Consider the following 20,104-nt stretch of genomic DNA (forward strand, 5'->3'; position numbering starts at 1 on the left):
CGGGGGGAGCCCGCAGCCCACCCGGGGCGACCTCCAGGTTTCAGCCCGTGGGCGGCGGAGCCCGGGCCCGGCACCGTCTCCGGGGCAGCCCCCCCCCCCCCCACTCCCCCGCCCCGCCTCGATCCTCCCCCCCCTCCATCCCCATCCCCAGCGCTCCCTTCACCCTCGGCCCCGCCCGAGCCCCGATCCCCCCGCCCCGGGCCCCCCCAGCGCCCTGCCCGCTCCCCGCCCCGAGGTGCCCGCATCCCCCCCCCCCCCCCCCCCCCCCCGGCTCCGCCACTCGAGCTCCCCCGTGCGCCCTGTCCCGGGAGGCGGCGGCGGCAGCGGCGGCTCCCCCGCTCCCGGAGCTGTCCCTGCCCTCCCGGTTCACGCCGCTCCCGGTTCACGCCGCTCCCGGCCATGCCGGGGCCGCGCCGGGACCGCCCGGCCGTCCTGCTGCTGCTCGGAGCTTTGCTGGCGGCCGATCTTTACTTCCACCTCTGGCCGCGGGCGCGGCGGGAGCTGGCGGCGGGACTCCCCGGCTGTCCCTGCCGCCGCCGCCCCGCTCCCGCCGCCCCGCCGCTCCGCTCCCGCGCCGCCTCCGCGCTCCGCCGCCTCTTCGCCCACCCGCTGTACCGCGCCGCCGGCCCGCGGGGCCCCGCCGAGCCGCTGCTGGGCGCCCGCGAAGCCCTGCGGTACTACCGGCGGAAGGCGGCTCGCTGGAACAGGTGCGTCCCGCCGCCGCGGAACACCCCCCCCCCCCCCGCCTTGCGCGGACACCCCACCCCGCTCCTGGGCACCCCCTGCATGGGCATCGCCTGGGCACCCCCTGCATGGGCACCCCAAGAGCAGGTACCCACCGGGCACCCCCTGCATGGGCATCGCCTGGGCACCCCCTGCATGGGCACCCCAAGAGCAGGTACCCACTGGGCACCCCCTGCATGGGCATCGCCTGGGCACCCCCTGCATGAGCACCCCAAGAGCAGGTACCCACCGGGCACCCCCTGCATGGCCATCGCCTGGGCACCCCCTGCATGGGCACCCCAAGAGCAGGTACCCACTGGGCACCCCCTGCATGGCCATCGCCTGGGCACCCCCTGCATGGGCACCCCAAGAGCTGGTACCCACCGGGCACCCCCCTCTCCGGGCACCCCCCTCTCCAAGCACCCCAGGTATGAGCATCTCCTGGGCACCCCCTGCATGAGCACCCCAAGTGCAGGTACCCACCGGGCACCCCCCTCTCCAGGCACCCCCGGTATGAGCATCTCCTGGGCACCCCCTGCATGAGCACCCCAAGTGCAAGCACCCGCCGGGCTCCCCTTCTCCAGACTGGGAACCCCCCTCCTGGGCACCCCCTGCATGGGCACCCCAAGAGCAGATACCCACCGGGCACCCCCTGCATGGGCATCGCCTGGGCACCCCCTGCATGGGCACCCCAAGAGCAGGTACCCACTGGGCACCCCCTGCATGGCCATCGCCTGGGCACCCCCTGCATGGGCACCCCAAGAGCAGGTACCCACCGGGCACCCCCCTCTCCGGGCACCCCCCTCTCCAAGCACCCCCGGTATGAGCATCTCCTGGGCACCCCCTGCATGAGCACCCCAAGAGCAGGTACCCACCGGGCACCCCCTGCATGGGCATCGCCTGGGCACCCCCTGCATGAGCACCCCAAGAGCAGGTACCCACTGGGCACCCCCTCTTCGGGAACCCCCTGCACAGGCATCTCCTGGGCACCCCCTGCACAAGCACCCCAAGCACAGGGACCCACTGGGGACCCGTTCCCAGGCACCCCCCTCCTGGGCACCCCCTGCATGAGCACCCCAAGAGCAGGTACCCACTGGGCACCCCCTGCATGGGCATCGCCTGGGCACCCCCTGCATGGGCACCCCAAGAGCAGGTACCCACCGGGCACCCCCTGCATGGGCATCGCCTGGGCACCCCCTGCATGGGCACCCCAAGAGCAGGTACCCACCGGGCACCCCCTGCATGGGCATCGCCTGGGCACCCCCTGCATGGGCACCCCAAGAGCAGGTACCCACCGGGCACCCCCCTCTCCAGGCACCCCCGGTATGAGCATCTCCTGGGCACCCCCTGCATGAGCACCCCAAGAGCAGGTACCCACCGGGCACCCCCTGCATGGGCATCACCTGGGCACCCCCTGCATGAGCACCCCAAGCGCAAGTACCCACTGGGCACCCCCTCTTCGGGAACCCCCTGCACAGGCATCTCCTGGGCACCCCCTGCACAAGCACCCCAAGCACAGGGACCCACTGGGGACCCGTTCCCAGGCACCCCCCTCCTGGGCACCCCCTGCATGAGCACCCTAAGTGCAGGTACCCACAAGGCACTCCCTCTCCAGACTGGGAACCCCCCTCCTGGGCACCCCCTGCATGAGCACCCCAAGCGCAGGTACCCACCGGGCACCCCCTCTCCAGGCACCCCCTTCATGAGCATCTTCTGGGCACCCCTCTCCCGGGCACAGCTTGCATGTGCACCCCAAGTGCAAGCACCCACTGGGCACCCCCTCTTCGGGCACCCTCTTCATGAGCATCTTCTGGGCACCCCTCTCCTGGGCACCCCCTGCACAAGCACCCCAAGCGCAGGGACCCACTGGGGACCCGTTCCCAGGCACCCCCCTCCTGGGCACCCCCTGCATGTGCACCCCAAGTGCAAGCACCCACTGAGCACCCCCATCTGCAGGCACCCCCTGCATGAGCATCTCCTGGGCACCCCCTGCACAAGCGCCCCAAGTACAAGCACCCACTCAGCACCCCCTCTCCAGGCACCCCCTGCATGAGCATCTCCTGGGCACCCCTTTCCTTGGCACCCCTTGCATGGGCACCCCCCAGGCACCCCTTCCATGTCCCTATTGCACAGGTCCCCCCAGACCCGCCCCCCCCCCCCCTTTCAGGGCAGCTCTCCCAGGCTCCCCCTGCCTGGGCACACACCCCCTGGGTACCCCCCGGTAACTCCAGCCCGGCTCGTGCCCCTCTTCCTGGCCCTCTACCCCACCGGCCTCCCCAACAACCAGCACCCCACGGACCAGCAGGGCTGAGCAGAGGGGGCTCTGCTTCCTGGGGTGCCTCCCACTCCACGGTTAGAGCCCTGAGGTGGGGGAAGGTTGGATGTTGGGGCACAGGGTCAGACAGCACCCCCCCCACACCCCCCGAAGCCACATTCTCACAGGGGTAAGCACCTCCTTCGTTCTGTGTCACCTTTTCGGCTCGGGGCAGAAGGGGAGCCAGCCCCCAGGTGCTGAACCCCAAAGCTTGTTCCCTGTGGCCACCAGCCCTTAGGCTGGGTGCCCACCAGAGCCCCCAGGCTCCAGCACCCACACTCCCCCAGGCCAGAGCCCTGCACGTCTCGGTGTCCCACCTCCATGGGGCTCCTCTGATCCACCATAGCAGTGTCGGGGTGCTGGCTCCCCATTTATCCCCTCTCCTGTTCCCACTGCTGACTTCTTTGCAAGAAAAGGTGTGGAGGGTTTTACTTTTGGAGAGAAAAAGACTCCCAGCTCAGACCCCTCTTCTTGCTGCCTCTCCCAGTTGCAGCAACAATTGCAGGAAAATTCCCCCATCTCCTGCTCCTGGGGTGGGAGTGTCACTAACCCCTGTGGCCCCTGCCCTGGAGGGGACAGTGAGACCTTCAGCTCTGAGCATCAGCAGCCTGTGCATCATCCAGCCACTGAGGCTTCACACCCTGGGGCCCTGAACCCCCTCATCTAACCCCCACACACACTTTTCAGGAGGGCTGTGGCCAAGCTGGAGACAGCCAGCATCCTCCCCGCGTCACCATGGTGCCTATGTGGGGAGGCTGCGAGCTCACAGCATCACCTGGCTGCCCCCTTCACGGGACGGGGACGGTGCCCACCTGCAAGGGGACAGCAGCATCTCCTGGGGACCGACCTCAGGGCTCCCTGCCCTGGCACTTCCCCGCTGCCCAGGTTTGGTTTCCAGCGTCAGAACCAGCCCCTGCTCCTCCCGCCACCCACACGCTGTTTGCTGAGCAGGATTTTCAAGCTCCCACTTTCTCCACTTCGATGATATTCCTCATATTTCTGTGGGACTCGCCCAATCCCAGCTTCAGGCACGATTCACAGGAGGAGACAACGGGAAGCGATAGTGGAAGGAACCAAAGAAGGACCTCCATGGCCCGGGCAGCATCTGGGGCCTGGAGCCGCCCCGTGCGCCCGGCCGGGGGTCACCCCTGCGAGGCTCACCCCTTGCCCGAGTCAGTCCGGAGCAGGTCAAATCCTTCTTCGCATCGCTTGAAGTCCGTGGGCGGTGGGTGTGGGTATCCTCAGGACACAGGCCATGGTCAGGCTGGGACACGGACCCTCCTCGGGTGCATCTTCTCAGAGCTGAGCAACACCTCCTGAAGTCATCGGGATCCGGGCAGCAAGATGGATGTTTCCCAAGCAAAAGCCCGGCGGGGATGGGGGATCTGAACCGAAGCAGCTCACAGCACGTACTTGCTGGCTTCTCGAGCACCACCAGAAGCCCTGAGCACCCAGGGCCGAGCATTTGCAGCAGTGCTGGCGTTACGGCCGCACCAGCCTCGCCTACGGAACAGCCCTGGCTATTTGGTAAGGAGTCTGCATTCCCTGACTTCATTTACCGCTTTGGTTAAACGTGCTATTTGTGACAAAGCCGCGGCTGCACGCCGCCTTTGTTCTGAGGTTTGGTTATGATGTGGCCAGGAGGGAAGATGTGCTGCTGTTTGCCCTTGATTGACTTCACTTTGCACCTCCGGGAAGGAGAAGGGCGGCAGTGTATTGATTATTCCTCAGTCACTTTGAAATAAAATATATGATGCTCATAAGCTGGTAAAGCCTTCAGAGAGTGTGCACAGGACGAGGTGACACACAACCTCCCCTGCTGTTGGCGCTGCAAATTGAATATATAATAAGACAGCACTTGCCAGGGCTGATGCGTTTTGCAAGACTGTTAATTTGCCGTGGGCACGGAGGGATTTCTGCCTCACCAGAAGCACTGCAGGGCCCGTGTCCTCTCCGACGTGGTCAGTGGAAGAGCTGTCCCTGCAACTGCTGAGAGCGAAGGGCAGTGTCCTCCGGGGGACCCAGGAACCCATGGCTTTCTCTCCTAATCCATAGGTTGAGCGAAGCTGCTGCTGTTGTTGAGGCCTGAAGGCAGTTCTGCGGGAGCAAGGTCCACACCAGCTCTCACCGAGGTGTGACCACACCAGTACCAGGCAGAACTGAGCTGAGTGTCCATGGACCATCCTCGCCTCGGCTTGAGTGGGTGACGGCACGTTTCTGCACCACGCGTGGGGCTGGCTGTCAGCAAAGCAGCTTTCGGAGCGGCGGGATGCTCCTCTTGAGTGGAGCAAGCTGTAATTTAACCCTGTGCCTACAGCACAGCGTGCCCGGCTTCATTTCTGCAGCTGGCTGGACTGGGACTCTCTGCCAGCTCATGGAGTGGCCCCAGGACAGGGCCCGTTTCGGACACCCGCGGCCCGGGGAGCACGGCAGCGTGTGTCCCTCCCCGGTGCTCGCGGCGTGCCGGCTGCTGCCCATCGCCGTGCTTTTCCCTGGCACTTCAATTAGGACCAGGGATTTGATTGCAGGATGCAGAACCAGCTGGAGAGACTGATGGGGATGCAGGAAGGAAGCAGCAAAAAAATCATCCCCACCTCTTCAAAACCAAAAAAAAAAAAGAAAAAAAAATCCCTTAAAAACTCCAGAGCTTATTTTTATCCTTGAAGAAGCAGCTTCAAAACCCCAAAGTCGGTAACTGGCTCGGTGCTGGGGGAACCACGGGGCGAGTGAGTGGACACCAGTGGCCCGTGCCCAGCATCACCCCACGCCGTGCCCCTCGCAGCCCAGCAGCGAGCTGGCGGAGCAGTAGAGCTAGGGCAACCCCGGGGCTATTTATAGCAAGGTTAAAATGAGCCCGGTTTTTCTATCATTACGTGTTTTGCAGAGATCTGCTCTGACAGGGAAATATTTCAGGAATCCTGGAGGAAAGAGCGAGGCAGAGGGAGCTGTATTTTGGGTTTAAAGGCTGGAAAGGGGCTCGCTGGCCCTGCAGCAGCTCAGCCGGGGCAGGGACCATGTGGGCGCTGGGCTGGGAAGCGGCCGCCACGGCTGGGAGCTGCCTCCCCTTGCATAACCACTGCATTTTTTTCCCCATCAGTAATCTGTTGCTCACTGCCACCCTGGGGCAGGGGGGGGGGTGGAACAGCCTGTGTGTATGGGAGGCAGGAGAGCAAATATGGTCAAATATTTGGGTAGCTTCCCTCGGGAAAAATCCTGAGTCATTCTTCTCCGCTACACTGTGGTCTTTCCAGTCCTTGGCCACAGCTGGGGGTTAAGGTTGTGCCTCAAAGACTTGCCCACAGGAGAAGTGGTGCACATCCACCAGAGCCACCAGCATCCCCAGGCCACGTCCCTGTGCTTGGCCTCCCAGCCAAACCCACCGGCAAGTCTTAGCACGCTCCCGCGTCCGCCTCCTCCCGTCTCCGGGGAGCTTCTGCCTCCTTTGCAGATAGCCTGAGCAAAGAGCCAGACCGAGAGAGAAATGCTCCGGCACCTTCCTTCCTGACCATGCACACGTGGACTTTGCACTGTAGCTGACCCAATCCACCTGAAAGGCAAATAAACTGGGAGAGGGAACGGGCTGCTCTGACCTGCGGGTACACCACGTCCCTCCAGTTCCTAGATTTCCCCCAGGACATTACTGGAACATCTCCCTCGCCACCTTGCTCATGGTTAGACTGGACTAACCACACTGTTTAGCCTGCTTGGATGGAGAACGATGATGGAAAAAAAAACAAAACAAAACAAAACAAAACAGAAAACCCAACAACCCAACCCCAGTGCCTTCCTGCTGGTTTGAAGCAAAACCAGCAGCAACCTCCATGAGGCAGAGCCCTTTCCAGCCGCCGGTGCCAGCTCCTTGGTCGATCAGTTCTGGGGTGCATGGTCAGCACCCGTGTGCCGCGAGCCACGCAGCACGCTCCCCTCTCCCACCGAGCCTGAGAAGCGTGGGCACTCAGCCTCCCCCTCCTCATCACTTTTAGTTTTGTTTGCATTGGGTAAAAACTAATACATTAGGAAAAACTAAAGGCAGGCCAGGAAAAGTCTCTTTCAGCTTTTGGGGTTTCCCAGAGCGTGTGTTGCTAAGGGTCTGGATTGGGTCTAGCAAGGCATGTGGCACCTCCCTCTCCCCGGCTGCTCCATCCCAGCCTTGGTTAATGCCCCTCTCATTAGCAGCCCCCAGCTCCTGTTTTCTTTCACGGATGTATCTTGGCACTTTCAGTACAAACTGAACTTCATTTTCCCTTTATCAGGACCAGCTACTCTGTACATGGCTCAGCTGCTGTTAATGAGAAACCAACGCTCTGTCCTCTGCCGGGTGGAACAAGTGACCTTTTGATTGCAGTTTAGCAAAGCGTGGGTCCCAGCCCTGGAGGTCTTAAGGCTGAGGAAAATGCTGATCAAGTGAGGAGACATTTTGGGTTTATTATTGAACTTGAGAGGCTGCTTCAGCTCCACCTGCCAAGGAAGGGCTGGGTTCAACCTTGATTTTAAGAGCTAATGGGCAGGACTCTTCTGGATGGCCTCGTCGCGTCCCTGCTCTGAGGACTGAGGGCTGTGAATCTGATCACGGAGGCAATTTGTGGGTCTAACAGCGATTTATTTTCTTTCCCTGCCTGGGACCTCCAGCTTCAGAAAAAAAAAACTCTGTCAGAGATGTAATGACCGTAAGGACAGTCCCCTGTGGAGGCTCGCCCAGACAAGTCCCTGTGGTTCTCCTGGGCTCTCCAGACACCTCACTGAGCAGTCCAGACCCAAGTTATCTGCTGTCACATCACATCCCCTCCCCAAGTCTGGCCTGGAGCCTGCAGTCCCTCTGGGAAGTGCTTCATCCATCACACATGCCATTTCTTGTGTTGCTGGAGATGCAGTTTAGCTCCAGCCGTGCCCCGACACCGCTCCTGGTCCTGATGGGGCAAGGAGAAGAGAACAGAGTTCATTGTGTTCCTGCTTGAAGCTGCTTTCCCAGGGCTTTGCAGTGGCAAGAAGGCAGCACAATTTGTGAGACCTTTGACAATCTCAGTCATCGCTCCCTGCCTCAGTTTCCCCTCGGGTAGCATCCAGAGTCCTTATCTACCCCATGCTCCCCAGCTCTGCTCCCCAGCACCTTCCCCGCTCCCCAGCAGCCTCTGGGCTCGGTTTTGCATCCTGTGGCTCATCCTTATCACCCCATAACTGCTTTCTTCCAGGAGACACAAACTTTACAGGGAGGAACTCAACTTAACCTCCCCAGCAGCACCGCTGCCGCTCCGACCGGAGGCCAGTTGGCTCCAGTTCCACCTGGGTATCAGCCGGGATGGGCTCTACCCACGCTCCAGCCCCACTGTCAACAGGCTCCTCCGGGACATGCAAGACTTCACCACTATCAGTGCTGGTAAGCACCCTCCTGCCGCAGGGATGGGGCCACTGGGAGATGTGTGGGGCTGAGGGGGGGCTCAGTCCCCCCTTGCCCAGGTCGCTTTTCAAACGAGACAGGGGCTGTCACTCGCTGGAGGAAGCCCCAAGCTCTGTGCTGGCTTTTGGTCAGGTTTTGGGCTGCGCAGTTGCCATGCCCTTACCTAGAGATGGGAGGAAGGCCGGGGCTGTAGCCCTTGATGGAGTGTTTTTTGATGCCAGCCACGCCGGGGACCCGCTGCACAGCCGTTCAATCCCCCCAGGCTGCCTCAGCTCCCCCAAAGTGGACTGTCCCCCTCGCTGTGGGGCTGGCAGTGCTCCCCTGCCTGCCCAGCGCTGGCAGGGGGGGATCAGCAGCAAGAGCCTGAGCCCGGTGGGATCTCACTGTTCCTCCTGCCCTTGCAGACTACAGCCAGGACGAGAAAGCGCTGCTGGGAGCCTGCGACTGCAGCCAGAGTGAGTGTGATGCTGCGGGTCCCTGCTCCCCCCTTTCACACGCCGTCACTTCAGCTGACCCCACGCCCCAACTCCTCCATCCTCGCCTCAGCAAGGGAAACTTAAAGCCGGGCAATGCCAGACCCTTCTCCCGCCCATTAAACCCCACCGCTCCAGCAGAGGCGGGGATGTGGGTGCCAGGACACCAGTACGCCACTGGTTTCTGCTGGGGGGGGGAGGAAAAAAGTCCCCAAGAGGACATAAAACGGGTGTGAGGAAGCGTGCCGGAGGGAAATCTCCATGGCACAGGGGAAAGGGAGGAAAAACAACTGCAGCAGCAGAGGGGAGGAGGAGAGCAGCTGGAAGGAGCGACGGGCTGTGCTCACCGGGGTGGGGGGAAGCTGAATCGCACCCAAGTGCTTCACCCCGTGCCGGGGAGGATTTCCAGGCAGCTAACGGCCCGTTTCCTCCCCAAGTCGTGAAGCCCAGCGGTGTGCACCTGAAGCTGGTCCTCAGGTTCCAGGATTTTGGGAAAGCCATGTTCAAGCCCATGAGGTAAGGCACGGTGGCAGGGCTGCCCCCGCCCCAGGCCCTGCGGCGAGGGGTGCGAGCATCCTTGGCGAGGAGAGCCACACCGCAGCCGCCGCCTTCCTCTCCCAATTTCAGCCACCCTGACAGCTGAGAAGGTTTAATTATTATTGGCTGCTCGCGCCATCCCCGGGACACACGCAGATAAACACCAGTGTTCCCACACTGCTTATTGACGTTGGAAATTTCTCGGTTCGTAGATGGTGAACGACCTTGGGACACTTGTTCTCCCAAGAGCTTGGCTATGGGGGACTGCCCATTTCATCCTCTTCCCCAGCTGACTTTATGTTTTACCTTGTTTCTCCTTGGATTCTCCAGATTATTTCCAAGAAATAGCCACAAGTCCCCGTCACCTCAAAAAGGAGTTTTAAATTGCTTCTGCACTTACTTGTAGCCCCTTGGGACCCTTCACGTTTATACCCAGGCACTTTACTTTCCGTGCAGAGCCAGGGCAGCTGGCAGCACGCCGACTGCGATGGTTTGCTCATCCAGCAAGCAGCCAGCTCCTCTCCCACTGGTTTCCATCCACCTCTCCCCAGTGTCCAGCAGGTCCAGAAAGGGAAGGAGAGTGTCTGTGCACCCAGCTGAGCCAGGAGGGCTCAGCGCTGCCTGTGGGCTTTCCTGCAAGATACAGCTGCCTGGGAGGCTGAGCGTGCGAATTCACATGCTACACATATCGGGGCACTGAGTGACAGCCAGAAAATGAAGTGAAATGAGCTGCTGTTCCCATCTGAGGGATATGAGAGCATCAAACCTGAGCTCTTCTCTGCCTCCCACAGGGACAGGAGAAGTGCAGCATGGCCTCGAGTGTCCCCCCGATGTTATACCCACTCGAAATGCTGTCCTAAGTGGGTCTAAACTCTGGTGTAAAAGGTTTTAAATCCCAGAGTCAGCCCTTCCGCCTCCCTCGCCCACCTGGAACTGAGACAGGGTACAAGTGCTGCTCCCTGGCTCGGCACCAGCTCTGCCCGGTGGCACCAGGGTGGCTGCACACCGGCTGTCCCCGAGCACGCTGTCCTCATGTCACTGCTTCGCACCCAGGCCGCCTGCCCGCACGGCTGTGCTTGGTTAGGTTAACCCCTCTGCTCTCTCTCCCAGGCAGAAACGCGAGGAAGAGACGCCCGAGGACTTTTTCTACTTCGTTGACTTCCAGCGGCACAACGCGGAGATCGCCGCCTTCCACCTGGACAGGTAGGGGCCTGCCAGCACCCGGCCCGTTGCCCACAGAGAGCTTTGCCACGAGAAAAGCCGTGCTGAGCCCTGCAGAGCTGCTCAGCCTGAGATAAGCAATTCCTTTGCAGCACCCTCGTGGGAGCTGATGCGTTCGTTGGGGATGGGGTGGCTCTGGCTCGCCTCTGAAGCCCTGTGGAGGCAGCTTTGCCTCGGCCGCTGCACGAGAAGAGGCTGGCAGGTGAAGGCCAGGTTGCAAAGGGGTCAGGTGTTTGCCCGGCCGTCACACAGCCGCACGCACATCGTCCCTGCCATGCCTCAAAGTGCAAAGATGAGCTCTAGGCACAGCCTGGATCCCCTCCCGGTGAGGGAGTCACACGCTCAATCAGGAGTCAAGGCATATTTTGGATCGGGATAAACTGCAGCCACGCAGTTTCAAGCCCTCAGCTAATAAGCACTTAACCTGGCACCTCTTCCCAGCAGGGTTTCTATTTAATAAAATCAAAAATACCCTTATTAGAAGAGGAGGGCAGCAGCCTTCTTTTCCTCGGTGGGATAAGTAATGAACATCAAGGGAAAGCGATCCCTGATGATGGTGAACGGGGCAGGGGTGTCCAGTTCCCACGCCCAGCTTATGCGACAAGCAGGAGTAGACTAAGTTCTGTAGCTCAAACTCCGACCAAGAGAACGAAGAGAGCTGAATTCCCTTCCCAGCTCTGCCCCTACATCACCGCAGTGGCTACGATCAGCTCGTCTCTCTGCAGCCCAGTTCCACCACCAGAAAAAAAAGTGCTTTTCTGAAGTGCTTTGTGGTTTATAGAGCTGAAAGATGCTAGATGAAAGCAAATTTTTTTTTTTTCTTTAAACATTGCTCAATAAGTAGCAGGCTAAATCCTGTTTTATACCCAATTCTCAGAAGCAGAAGGCATTACCCAAGGAGCAAAGCACAGTATTAGTTATTTCAACCCATCTTACTGACTCAGCAAGCAACAGCAGCTTTCCAGTCACTGCCATGAATGCCTTTCTGCCCCAGGCCCTGATTTTTTTAAAATTATTTGAGATGAATCAGCTGGGCATGAGTGCCTCCGAGCAGGGTGACGCCTCCTCGCCTCTCACCGTCTCAGTCACGTTGTACCAGCTTCAACACATCTTTGCTCCATGTCAAACCCATCGTAGAAGGGCCCAAAGCGCTGTGGTGGCTCCTGAAGGACCCAGCTTGGATGAGAGGGGGTTGGAGTAAACCGGTTAGGGAAAAAGATGTGAATCCTGGAGAACAGCCAGATTGTTCCAGGCAGCAGCTATTAAAATACCAAAATCTGGACTCAGCCACATTTTAGTCCATATTTTGATCCTGGCGAGTTGCTTGCAAGAAGCTGGGAGAAAAAAAAAAAAAAAATCCACGTGGGTGCAATCATCAAAAGACCTCTGGTTTAGCAATGGAAGGGACGAGGGCAGCATCTGCCGTCCCACGTTGCCATCCTGGGCAGTAACATCTCCTTGCACCACAGGCTGTGAGCTACTGTCCCTCTTGTGCAGGATCCTGGATTTCCGGAGGGTGCCGCCCACGGTTGGGAGGTTGATCAATGTAACCAAGGAGATCCTGGAGGTCACCAAGAACGAGATCCTGCAGAGCGTCTTTTTTGTCTCGCCAGGTAGGCGAGCAGTCGGCTGCCACAAGCTGGGATTAGACGCGTTGGTCCGTGGGGGTGGAAGAGCAGGGTCTGCACGTAAAACGGGCTGGCAGGATTTGTGCTGTTGAGCAGAAATGAAAATCTTTGGTGAAACATGCGGAAAGACACGGTTACAGTAGCAATGTCCCTCAGCCTCCAGCTGGAAACATCTGCTAGATCCACTCACCCGCCTGCTTTTCCCCCAAGCTTTCCCCTAGCATGGGACCAGGTCTGTCCATCAACCAAAATCCGGGTATTGGCTGTGATTTGGCAGTTTCACATCCATGATGTGGGTACATATGCCACGATATATGCAGTCACCACCACACGATGGGGAAGAGGTCAGTCCAGGCTACCCTGAAGTCTCCAGCAGATAGTAGCTCCTTTCCCCGTTCTCTCTCTTCTCCCCCCAGCCAGCAACGTGTGCTTCTTTGCCAAGTGCCCGTACATGTGCAAGACTGAGTACGCGGTGTGTGGGAACCCTCACCTCCTGGAAGGGTCCCTCTCTGCCTTCCTGCCATCCCTCAACCTGGCACCACGGCTCTCCGTCCCAAACCCATGGATCCGGTCCTACTCGTTTGATGGAAAAGAGGAGTAAGTGGGTAAATGATGCCGCTTTCCATATCTGCACTGCAGGGAGCATGTGGGACGGAGAACGAGCGGGGTACAGACACACAGAGACATGTACAGAAATTGTATGTCCAGGCAGAGGAAGGCCAAGGTTCAGAGAATACCCGTAATTAGGCTAGTAACTCCTAATGCCTGGGCATCAACTGGGTTTGACTTCCAGTCTCCTGCATGCACAAGGAGGGAGATTTAAGTCCTCCTCCTCTCCATCTCTGCATGGGAGACCGGCTTTGGGGTGCTGTTAGGACACAGCAGCAGCAAACACTGAGCACACCTCCCCCTCCTCCTCCATCTCCTGCAGGTGGGAAGTGAATCCGCTCTACTGCAACACGGTGAGGGAGATCTACCCCTACAGCAATGGCAACCGGCTGCTCAACATCATCGACATGGCCATATTTGACTTCCTAATAGGTACGATGAAGGGGGAAGTAACATTCCTTCCTTCCACGCGGGCTTTCAGCATCAGTACGTCTACCCTCCCACACCATGGTGTTTCTCAAAGCCATCCCTCCTGCTCCAGAGACAGTTTTGGGAGGCTGCTGTCTCCCTGCAGCCAGCCAGCACAACCCCTCCTGCTGTGCAGGCAAGGGGAAGCCCCCGGGCCACCCCAGCCCACTCCCTGGGGGGTCCAGCAAGATGAAAGCAGCAGCTCTCAGCATCTTACAGACTTCCAGAAAGGCAACAAGCATTTCACGCAGATCTGAAAGAACACATAGGATAGTTTAGAAAATTACTCGGGCACGTGCGAGGGAAACTGTTCCTCTGTCTGCCCTTTACCAGGGAACATGGATCGTCATCACTATGAAATGTTCACCAAGTTTGGGGACGACGGCTTCCTCTTACATCTGGACAACGCCAGAGGGTGAGGCTGTGGGAGGACACTGGGGAGCCCAGGGAAGGTGGTGGGCAGGCACTAAAGCTCTGCGCTCTCTGCTTTACCCCACCAGGTTTGGGCGGCATTCCCATGACGAAACCTCCATCCTGGCCCCTCTCTCCCAGTGCTGCATGTAAGTACCAGTTTCATCTCCCTTCCCAGACACCTTGGTGTTCCCACCATAACGGCCTGGCAGCGCTTGCTGCTGGAAGTCACCCGGGCCTGGTTCCACCCAGCAGCGCAGGATTAGCCCCCGCTAATCCCAGCCAAGGGGACAGGCCAGACACTGGAGCATGGGGATCACAAGGTGCCCCTGAAACAGGGATTAAGCTTTGATATCAGAGTATTAAGTTCTGTTGTGCTGCAGCCTGCTGTGCTGTCATACAACTATCCTTCCTGGATACTTCCCCGTTGAAGCTAAAAGGCCTTAGAAGTGTAAAAGCTTTCACTGATAGACCAGGAGACATTGTCCATTGGGTCAAACCCTTCCAGAAATATCTACAAGCACCTCATGTCGATGGGCTGGGAAATGCCATCGGCCCCATTCATCTGACATGGAGCTCAGAAATCCCCATCCAAAAGCCTGGTAGAACTTCGATACAGTTCATCAGGTTCCTTCTTCCCATGGTATTAAAGAGAAGCTCATAAATTTTACTGTTTGAATCCTATCTTCCCCCTTTATTAATTCACATAAATCATCAGCTGAAAGTTCAATTTAAGAGACAGAAAAAGCTGCTCTTCCCTGTGGTTTCTCTTTAGGGGATGCCTAACCTACATCCTCGCTGTACCTGCTCCAGCTCGGCCTCAGGGCGTTAACTGCACTTTCTCCCCATGCATTTGTATTACTGGATCTAATTTTAAGAACTGTTATTTGGACCCAGTGAGTCTTTTATAATTGCCGGCTCGCAGTGAATCCTTCTCTTCAACTCTCATTTTGTGCAGCTTAATTTAAACTCTGCCTCTTAATTTGACCTGTATACAGTAATATCCACAGGTCACATCCTTCCTATTCTTCCAGATCACCACCCAGAAGCTCTTCTTAATTTACTTCCCCTTGTAAAAGACAGTGGTAAGACCACCTGCAACTCACACCTTGTAATAAGCCAACTAGGGCCAAGAACAGTGTAAAAGTAACTCACGCTGCCTGAGGGAGACATGCAAAAATCTCATTTCCCACAACAGCCGATCCATTTGGAGTGGGGGAGCACCCAAAAATGCTTGGAAAGGAAGCAAAAAGGTTTATTGGAGGAAGTGTCGAGGCCACAGGTTTCAGCCTGCCCTGACCAACTAGCTGGACTCAGCCCCCCCAGTCACCTCCTCATTCCTACATGAAGCCAGGCCGTGTACACCCAAGCAGCAAAGTCCTCCAGCCACTCCAGCCACTCGAACCACAAGGATGCTGACAGGCGCTCGCTTCCCCGATAAACACATTCAGCTCCTTCCCAGCTGTGTTCTCCTCCAAGTTTGGCTTCCAGCAGATTTCAGTCTGGTATTTTTAGCTGCCTTTCGCAGCTCCCACACCAGTCCTTGTCCCACACGATGGAGTCTGCTCTGTCCTCTCCCAGAGTTGCTCCCAGTACAGTAAATGGCACAAAAACAGCCGTGCAGTGAGAGACAGTCCTTTTCCCGAAAGGGCCAAAACCCTCAGCAAGGCACAGACAAGACTGAAAACAGCTCCCAGTTAACCTGGCACGTGTATTTTTTTTGACTGATGAAGTCTCTGGAAGGCTTTGGGTCAAATCTTCAACAATTCAGTTCCTCAGCGAGGTTACAGCTGCCCTGGGGGAGAGGAGCAGGGCCGGTGGCAGGATTTCCATCTCAAGCTCCTTTCCACGTTCTGCCTGTTACAGCATTAAATAAGCCATTCCCCACGGGGTCAGACTACCCCGTTCTCCACCTCCAAGCCCCATCGCCGCTCGGACCAGAGCAAACACAGCTGGTGTTTACCCACAGCAGCTCCTCGGCCACCCCTTGCCTAGACAGAGCGCGCACACATGCCCGTTTGCTGCATTTCCTCTGCGGCGAGTAGTAAATCACAGCTCTGGCAGTGATTTAAAGTCTCGTTGCAAGGCTTAGCACTCCATCAATTAATTATTGGTTTTGGTAGGAATATTAACGCAAGCCTGGCAGCGGGCAGCCAGGACATCAGCCACAGTTTAAGTCGCCTGCCCCCGTGCCAGCCCCGCACAGGAGGCAGCCGGTCACAGCACCTTCCTCCCTCCCTTGTGCAACGCAACAGGCATCACTCACCAGGGATGTGCACCTCGGTGGGCTGCTCCGGGGTGCTCCCAGCACCCGGTGCAGGTCAGCCGCTGCTCGGCCGGGCACAGCAGCACCAACAAGCCTCTTGCTGGAGATCTGAACAGCACGGGCCCTGTGAGAGGTGCAGGGCGCCAGATCGCTGTTCCCAGTCAATGCCCCGGGTGAAGAACAGGCATACAAAGGCAAATTCTGGAGCTGGTTAAAACGTTTCTGACTACACCTTTTTATTTCCACCTGAAAATTCTGGCTCAGCTAAACAGGAATGGCTCCACAAACATGGACTACTTCGTTTCCAAAATGTAAAGGACAATAATTAAAACCACTGATTAATTTCAGTATTAGAGATGCTGAAGTCAAAACACTTTCGCTGAGGATTAAACAGATGATTCCAGAATACTTAGTTTTGTTCCCAGAAGTGTTCTAAGATTATAGCTTTTCATTCCACTTTCTGTCAAAGGGATAGAATATTTAAATCTCAGTACCTCTTAAGGTGAAAAGTCACAGTTAAATCAGTTCCAGGAAATATTCACTCTTTTTGCCCAGAGTTTTGATAGAAGATTTTTATTTTCCCTCATCCATGCCTCTTCGTTTTACCTCCCCCTCTGCCCCCACCCCATAAACGTCATCCCTGGGAACACGGTACCACCCTGCAGTAATCTGGGGAACTGGGTCATCTCTGACTCAGTGGAAAAACACTCATTGCTGAGAGCTTCTATCATACTTTTCTCTCTGATGACAGAAATCTGCAGTACAAATACTCTGCAGTCTGGAAAAACAAAGGAAGAAGCAAGAAGTTTGTGCAAAAAACTTTCACTTCCTTCAGAAAGGGAAAACTTTTGTTCCGAAGTTCTTTGTCAAGCATCTTCACCCATCTTTGCCCTCCCTCCTCTCCCTCTACTACCAAGGGACTCAGCTGGTTCTTGCTAGGGTGCCACAAGAAGTTTGCATTAAGGTGTCTACTCTCTCATTTTTATTTTTTTTTTATTATTTTTTTTTCCCCAGAATAAAGAGGACAACATTATTACGACTCCAGCTCTTGGCCGAGCCCGAATATCGGCTCAGTGACGTGATGAGGGAATCCCTCTTGCAGGACCGCCTGGCACCCGTCCTCACCGAACCCCATCTCTTGGCTTTAGACAGACGGTTACAGCTGATCCTGAAAGCTGTGAGGAAATGCATAGACACCTACGGAGAAGCCAAGGTGGTGGCCAACGACACCGCGCAGCCCGAGGCTCCTGCATCTGACAGAGCGAAGGTGACCACTTAACCAGCCCTTAACCCATGCTCAGAGGTAGGGAAAACCCCTGCAAGGCGAGTGGCAAGTTTTAAGAGCTGGTAATTTCCATCTACAAAACACTTGCTGAGACTGAGAAGGGGAACTCTTCAGAAGATCTTCAAGAGTCACACTGGGCTTCTATGCTGGCTTTTCAACCAAAGGTTCTGTGCTTGGCCAGTGCATTAAGCTGTGGTCTGACTGCAGCAGACCTTTACACCCTGAACACCAGCTCTGGTGGAAAAGCAGTGACTCCTGTTCTGTAGCTGCTCGTGCCCTTGGGAGGGTGGGGGAACACACGGCCATTGGTTTGCTCAACCTGCACGGGATCGCGGTTTTGCTGGCGAAGGACACGAACTAGATCCAAGGATGAGGCTTGAATAAAGAGATGCCAAGAACGTTTTCCTCCTATTAAGTCTCTGTTTGGTAATCAAGACTGTGTATGAGAAAAGAGTAATCTGACTTCACAAGGGCAGTACCTGCCACTGAGACAAGATAGCACATTGATTCAGCAGTCAGACTGGAGAGCATCTGCGCAGCATTCACCATCAGGCCTGTCTGCTGCCTCTTGGCCTTGACCAAGAGTGATCCACCTACACCATTTCGATTTGCCCATCACTCAAAAGCCCACTGCTTCACAGGGCAGTGAAACCACTTCTACTTTTACATGCCTCATGGGTGGAAGAGCCAGTCTGGGTTACAGGAGAAGGGCAGGTACATGTTGCCTTTGACCCCAAGGAAAAGAGACAAAACAAAACAACAAACAAACAAAAAAAAACACACACACAAAAAAAAAAAAAAAAAAAAACAAAAAAAAAAACAAACACAACCCTGCTCAGAGGCATAAACCATATTTACAATTCAAGCAGCCATCCGCTTCTGGTGAAAACATGTTGCCAAAGCATGGGGATCTATCTCGGGTCATCTTCTCATAGCTTTAAAATGGCTTAGGTTGTCAGAATTTCCTGAAAAATAGAAACCGTACCCTGTCCCCCCACCTCTGTGCATTTTGAGGAGGTGCAGGAGGAACTGGAGACCAAAGAAGCATGGGGAGTTATCGTAGATCTTTCAATTTGCAGTTTTCCCCTTGCCTCCCAATGTCAAGGCTAAAGAATAACTTGATTACTGAAGCTCTCGAATAGCTTTTTCCTTTAACTGTTCAAGAACAATTGCACTGAGCCTTTTGGCAGCCTAAGGAAAGTAGCTGAGAACTTTGTTGATACTTTATCATCCTTAAGGGGAGGGGAAAAAAAAAAAAAAAAAAAAAGCCCCAAACACACTCAACAACCAATCTACTAGAAGCTCATTCTAAACTAACCTTTAAGTTAAACAAAATCCATCTATAGCACTGCAGACCTTTCGGAGGAGAATGCTAAAAACCGCAGCACAAATGCCGTCAGGCAGCAGTTGTTAACAGGTTCTCAGCAAGCTGCTGCACCTACCACTGGCTTTTTGTCATGGGCTGGAATTTTGCCCAACCTAAAGGGAACTCAGTGATGCTGGCAGTAAGTGCCTGGATCATGCAAGGATGGAACAAAGCTTGTTTGGCCAGAGTTGTCATTTTTCACAGGGGACTATGCTGACATTTAATTCAACTCCACAATAATTCTACAATTGACTACCAGTCTCCACACTGTAAAACTACAGGAGAGACTAGTTGTAATTTGAGTATGTCCCTACAGGGGTCTATTCTATTCATTTGTATGTTTGAGGAAATTTGGAGTGTTTCTACTTAGCAAGGAGATTGCTCCAATATTCTGAAGCCACAAAGGTTAGCAAAAAAACCCCACACAAACCCAACTAACAAAAAAAAAAAAAAAACCCAAAATAACCCGCACACGATGCTCCTTTAGTCTCTCCCAACTTGTGATTCAGCCATGTCCAGCTTTCACAAAAGCAAAGTTTTAGACAGCCTCAATCAAGCAAACAGCATTCTCAACGTTGATGGGCTTACAGAAGTTTTTGCTCTTGTGGGCAGAGAATAGATGAAAATAAAAGGATTTAACTCACTCTCCGCGCACATGGCACAGAGGTTGTTTCAGTCCAGGATGCTGTATTCTCGAAGCTGGATCTCCCTCTACCGGTGATTTTTTGTGTGCTTACCACACGTGACCAGCCCAAAATTAATTTGGTCGCTGTCATGGAATGATTGCTGTTGGCTGCTTGAACCGGAAGAACATGGCAACAGAAGATAAGTTTACTCTTAAAGTTATAAGGTTGGAAGTTTTAAAGTTCCATTTTTAGGTAATAAAGTTTTCAGCCTTTTTTTTTGGTCAAGGGGATGGGGGAAACAGAGGGACACATGAAGGAAACAAACCCACAGATATTTAAATGGCTGGTACACTAACAGGGGCTGCAAAGTTGCATTCTTATTTTTATTCTTTACACAACAGCTTTTTAATGTATCTTCAAAGCTGGGTGACAGCTTTCTCAGAGCTGGGTGTGAAACATGTCCAGCCTGAGCTGCTTCAGGTCACCATTTCTCAAACTTTTCCTACTTCATCATAGTGTGAAAATCCCCCTCTTCTATTTCTGTCTGTCCACCAGAGCTCCTTAATGATGAATCATCACGTGTTCAAAACTTTCATTAAGGGTATGCAGAGCTGGGAGCAGATAACTTGGAGAAGATTATTAGCTCCAATAATAGTGGCTGGGCCGGGAATTAACAACCTTAAGAGATCAGAGCAGCACGAGTTGCTAAGAGACATTCAAGCACGATGCCAGTACCTTCTCACTCCAAAAGCAGTCACGGGCACCCAATGACAAAACTCCAG

The 20,104-nt window shown here is 55.7% G+C and overlaps 1 protein-coding gene across 1 annotated transcript; it reads left to right on the forward strand.

The window, feature by feature from the left end:
- Window positions 1–275: 275 nt before the first annotated feature.
- Window positions 276–17,741, forward strand: FAM20A (FAM20A golgi associated secretory pathway pseudokinase). The gene is made up of 11 exons (XM_042802746.1): window positions 276–707; window positions 8,227–8,411; window positions 8,837–8,887; window positions 9,343–9,421; window positions 10,553–10,645; window positions 12,161–12,276; window positions 12,708–12,888; window positions 13,223–13,332; window positions 13,702–13,783; window positions 13,869–13,928; window positions 17,060–17,741. The coding sequence occupies exons 1-11, from the start codon at window positions 400–402 to the stop codon at window positions 17,322–17,324; spliced, it is 1,530 nt and encodes a 509-aa protein (XP_042658680.1). The 5' UTR covers window positions 276–399; the 3' UTR covers window positions 17,325–17,741.
- The last annotated feature ends 2,363 nt before the right edge of the window (window positions 17,742–20,104 follow it).

The sequence above is a fragment of the Tyto alba genome, unplaced genomic scaffold (genome assembly GCF_018691265.1).
Source record: "Tyto alba isolate M040663 unplaced genomic scaffold, T.alba_DEE_v4.0 Super-Scaffold_39, whole genome shotgun sequence".
In the NCBI taxonomy this organism is placed as follows: Eukaryota; Metazoa; Chordata; class Aves; order Strigiformes; family Tytonidae; genus Tyto; species Tyto alba.